This window comes from Cupressus sempervirens, chromosome 9 (genome assembly GCF_028749045.1).
Source record: "Cupressus sempervirens isolate cs-2001-9-10 chromosome 9, ASM2874904v1, whole genome shotgun sequence".
Taxonomy (NCBI): domain Eukaryota; kingdom Viridiplantae; phylum Streptophyta; class Pinopsida; order Cupressales; family Cupressaceae; genus Cupressus; species Cupressus sempervirens.
The window spans coordinates 695,826,435-695,832,127 of NC_143126.1; the positions used below are offsets into that span (position 1 = coordinate 695,826,435).

Consider the following 5,693-nt stretch of genomic DNA (forward strand, 5'->3'; position numbering starts at 1 on the left):
GATATTGTAAAATTAATATTAAATTGTTTTATATTATAATATTGTAAAATTAATATTAAATAATTTAACTATATTAGTATGTTTTAATATATTTTTGTTATATTTTTATATTTCTATTCAATTGAAGAAAATTAAAAAATCTATTAAAACTACATTATTGTACTTGTATTTTTTTTTTTCAAAGGCTTCTTCCATATTTTTTTGACAAAAAACTTTGATCTATAATTAAGTTTTGTTAAAATGCAATTCTATTTAAAAATATTAACTTAAATATTTTGTTACATATTCTAAGTTAAATATTTTTATACTAAATTTACACATGTGCATTATATTATCTACAAAATGAAAAATATGAAAAAAAAAACAAACATATTCCATAGTTTAAGGAAAGTTTCTCAGATTGCTAAATGGAATATATATCTAGGTTTATGGCTGTTTTGCATATTTTAAAGTTTCTAGTTTGAAAACAAATATAATTTTTTATAATATATAAAATATTTATTAAAAAATCTTACTAATCTTTTATTTATATATATATAAAATTATAATATAATATAATATTTGATATATGTTTATGATTATATATAAGTTTTATAAAAATATGTGAAAATAATTTTATAAGATGATGAAATAAAATATCAATTTTAAATTAAAATTTGATTAAATTAATATTTATGAAAAACATAATATACTTTTTATTATAATTTAATAAATACCACATAAAAAATAAATTAAAAAGATAATAATTATTAAGTAATTTTTTTACAAATTTAAATAAAATATTAAAGTGAAAAAAAATACAATGAAATATATACATTTTTTGTTGTAATTAATTAAATTTTAAATATTTGATATTTGATATCTATATTTTCTGAGGTAGATTTATTTAAGATATCTATCCTAGTATAAACTCAATTTAATTGTAATAACAAATACATGCAACTACATGACACTTGTTATTATTTTTTAAATTTTAATAATGCCAATAGACATTCTACAATGATGAAGTGGAATGTGAATTTGTTAATGTTAGTTATTATTTTTTTAGATTAAATTTGACAGCTTAATTTTTTAAGAAATTAAAATAAAAAGTAGTACGAAAAATAAATAGAGATAAAAGAAAATATAAATAATTTTTGATGTAGTAATTAAATTTCAATAATTTTGTAGTACCCAACATTTTTATAAATAAATTTATTTAAAATATGTAAATTTTTATTATAAATAATTTTATTAACAATTATTTTTTAACTTCTATATTGACACGAAATAATATGCATATATCTCACATATAAAATTGACTCGAATACACTAACTCTGTTTTGAGAAAATACACTTAAAAAGTCAAAAGCAAGATATCTATCACAAACTTCTCATTGAATTCTACTAGCAAATCCCTCTCAAGCAAAGACCATCCAACTCCCTTGCACGTATTGCCCAAAGACCTCCATTCTCCCTGGGTTAACTTACAATGGTGACTAATGAAACAATAGAAAATTCATACAGTAACTTGTACAAACTGCACCAACCAAATCTTTTCAAGGAACCCAACCAGTAAAACTAGACATTTGATCTTCTCAAGAAACCCAACAAGTAAAACTAGACATTTGCCTCGGACTCATCCTGTGAATGCATTCAGAAAAAGAAAGAACACACAAGAATATAACGTTTGGTGCATGGATTATCCATTAACTTAACGTGTTACAGCCGGAATTCATAAAACCCAATTCATAACATCTTGTTCAAAATCTCTGCCATAAAGCTAATTATCCGGCTAAGCAAAGCTGTAAGCATAAGCAACGTGAGCAAACAAGCCTCTCATATAAGTTGCCCATCACCCTGGTTAAATCATAAGCAATAAGGAACTTTGTGTTGCAATCGAAGGAGGAAAGAAAGAGATATGGAGAAGCAGAAGTATGTTCCCATATATCCTTCCATGGGGGAGAGAGTGAGAATTGAGAGTGATGAAGAAAAGGGTGAGTTAAGAGAGTTTTGGAGAAGGGAAATGGAGGAAATAGGAGGATTGGATAGCAGGGAAGTGAGAAGCAAAAGTACAGGTGATTTGCCATTGGCGAGAGTGAAGAAGATAATGAAAGCAGATGAGACGAAGATGGTTTCAGCTGAGGCAGTTGTTGTCATGGGAAAGGCATGTGAAATGATGATGAAAGAGTTGAGTAGGAGGGCGTGGATTCGAACTCGGGAGGGCAAGAGACGTACCTTGCAAAACAAAGACATCTGGAGTGGTGTGAGTGAGAGTGAGGTCTTTGATTTTCTTGTGGATGTGCTTCCTAGACCTAAACCACTCTACCCTCCTCTTCCTTCCTTCAATGCTTTTGATCTTGTTGGTAACCCCTTTTTCACCTATGGGCAGTTTTCCAATGGGTTCACATGGCCTTCTTGAATCTGATTTCACTTAAACATCATATATTAAGGAAAAAGTCAAGTTTGGAAAAGTAAGTCAACTTTTGCTTAACGCTTTCTGTCTAAAGATCAATTGTTAGTGTGTGATGTTCACAGTTAGGATTGAGTCTTGATTCATCATATCAAGTGAATCTCGCTTCATCTTCTCTTCAACATATTGAAAGTGGTAGTTAAAATGGTATCTCCTTTACATTCTTGTTAGTAATTCTTTCTTTACAGTCCATAGTTAGTTTCCCAAAGGGTCCATAGGAATCTTGATTCATCATTTCAAGTGAATCTTAAATTTCATCATCTCTTTGAAATATTGTAAGTGGCAGTCAAAGTGGTATAAAAGTATACTTGAGTAACAAAATTAGTTTATGGATGATATGCAACTTTATACTAAAAAATAGAGTTTTGGAATAACTTATATATATATATATATATATAGTTGTTGAAGACATATACTATAGGGTAAAGCTCTATTATCGAGTACAAATTGGAAAAGCAAACTTGTGATGATACCACATTGCTCATATAAAACCCAACTTTGAAGCAATTTCGACATGGTTGGAAATCTTATAACATTGCAATGAGAGTTTTCTTGTTTGACTTACGTGATTGACAACTTTTAAGGTCTTTTATGATTACAAAGGAAGATAAACTTTATATAATGCTTAAATATGAAATGTTTATAATTTAATCAACATTAATTTAGAAAAATAACATGTTGTGGACTTAATGTATTTTAAACTTAATATAATTAATAATCCTTTGTTCAACTTTGTAGCTTATGTTCCAATGGCTTCATGTAGCCCTTTTAAATTGTGATTCGTTATCTCAAGATGATTCAAGATTTAGGAGAACCACATGAAACCATGGACAATTATCCATAGACAAAGAAAAAATTATTAAAAAGATCAAAAGCATTGAAGGGACAAAGAGGAGGGTGAAGTGGCCTAGAAAGTATGTCCACAAGAAAATCAAACACCTCACTCTCATCCACGCCATTTCAAATCAAGGATTTGATTAGTGTTAAAGTGCATGCACATTTGTTTATGTTTTGAATATGGCGATCTATGCATGAAACCTTGAAGATAACACTCAAAGAAACACCTCAATAGATTTACAATCCTATATACTCTATTAGAGAGACAATCAATGTCATAGATTATATATAAAATTCCTTTTTAAAATATCTTTAAAATAATTTGAATATATATTGAATCATTTTATCATTGTTTTAAGTGTTTTGTAGTTTTTGTTTATGATACATAGCTTTTAAGGTCTTCCATGATTGCAAGGGAAGACAAACTTTCATTAAAGGCTTGGTCTAGGTAAAATATCTTGTAATTTAGTATAAATAAATTTAGAATAATAATGAGTTGTGTGTAAATTAATAACCCTTTCTTTGTCTCCAATCTATGCGATTTCTTTTTATGGTAAATGATGGTTTATTATCCATGTAACAAAAATTGTTTAGAGTGCTTGCACACTTTTCAATATTGTGAATGTAGAGACATATGCATGAATATTTAAATGCAAACTAGACAAACATCTTATAATAGCTCATGATCTTGTATACCAAATAGTAAAATGAATTTACAAGTATGATATATTCTCCTACATAAAATAGAACCCTTAGATTAGGTTGTATATATATTTAAGTCTTTTAATATTTCTTTTAATTTTTTCTTGTTTTCTTTATGATAGACAACTTTTAAGGTTTCCATTAATTGTAAAGGAAGACAAACTTTCCTTGATAGCTTAGTTTAGGTCAAAATATTAACAATTTTGTATAGTTACTTTATAAATTATAGGTTAATTTATTTTGGACTAAAAACTAAAACTAAAAGAATAGATTGTTTAAAAAAATATTCAATGATAATTGTAAACTTTGAATGTTCATGTTTAATTTTATGATATTTTTGTTATTATAACTTGTTGAGTTTTTTGTTGGATTTGTGTTCTATTTGATATCAAGTTCAGGGCTTTTGCTCAAGTTCACAATCACTAGTTTTTTGGTTACACAATGTAAAATTTTGATATGTTTATCAAATGAACTTCTTTTTTATAAGTTCTTTTATCATGTTTAAGGAGTCATGGTAATTTATAATGTTCCATCTGGAGATCCTTGGAAACAAGGATAAACATAGACTAACACATTGTTTTGTTAAGTTAAATCATAATTACAAGCATACAATCATACAAGAGATTGCAACAAAAGACAACTAACCAAACAACCAATTATCCCCAAGCATTCATCACTTACAAAAAAAAAACATTTCTAACTATCTGGATTAAGCATACAAGATTCATTCACATATACAAGTAACATTCATTATGATATTCATTTAAAGCCCAAATATATGTTCCTAGGTGATTAAACCATACAAGTCCATTTACTAGTCTAAAGTATACCCCCTAAGAAATGTCAAACACTCATACCCAAAAAAACATATGATAAGTGAATTGTTATGCTCTATTTGTAGGCAATGCAAGTTGCCAACCCAACCCCCAAATGAACAATCACTCTACCGACCTACATTCAAGAGTTTGGGACTTACAAGATCCTGCCATATACACGTGCATGTACTCATGTGTGGGCACAACCATCTTCAAGAATATAATCAAGTAATGCCAATGGAAGGGTTGGATATGAGAGATGCAAAAAATGATACAAGTATAAGATAACTTTCTCAACTGGCCTAAGTTTGGGAGAATGGATTCAACACCAATCCCAATATCCATAAGGTGTAAATAACTCACTCAACCAACCTAAATCTAGGAGTGTGGATTCTACATGAATCTCAATGTACATGAAGCAAAAGCGTGATATGAAAGGAAACATGGAATATAATCCATTTCTACAATCTAAATAAATACCACCAAGATCCCAATAGAATCTAGGTAGCACACAAAATGAGGCAAGGTTAAAATGCAATATAAAATACACCAAATAACACATAGTGCAACCACTATTCATATTTCAAGGGTACTCACAAAACAACATTGTGATACCATATAAATATAAGTAACTACTGGCACAAACCTCATTGAAACCATCAAATACATCATAATCTCATAAATTAGGCATAAAGCATAATCAACCTACTCATAGAACAACATAAATTACATGACCTGCAAGAGTGTAGAGTACTCATGAGTCCCAACAAGTTCACCTAGAAGCAAGAAAATCAAAGTTGCATCCACCAGGATGACTTACATAAATAAAATGGGAGAGACACTACATCAACTCCTCCCCCCCTAAAAAAAAATACTAGGCTTATCCT

At 28.6% G+C, this 5,693-nt stretch overlaps 1 protein-coding gene across 1 annotated transcript; it reads left to right on the forward strand.

Annotated features, from left to right (window-relative positions):
* Positions 1–1,825: 1,825 nt before the first annotated feature.
* Positions 1,826–2,773, forward strand: LOC149540628 (nuclear transcription factor Y subunit C-2-like). The gene has a single exon (XM_089799665.1). The coding sequence runs from the start codon at positions 1,901–1,903 to the stop codon at positions 2,399–2,401; it is 501 nt and encodes a 166-aa protein (XP_089655791.1). The 5' UTR covers positions 1,826–1,900; the 3' UTR covers positions 2,402–2,773.
* Positions 2,774–5,693: the final 2,920 nt, after the last annotated feature.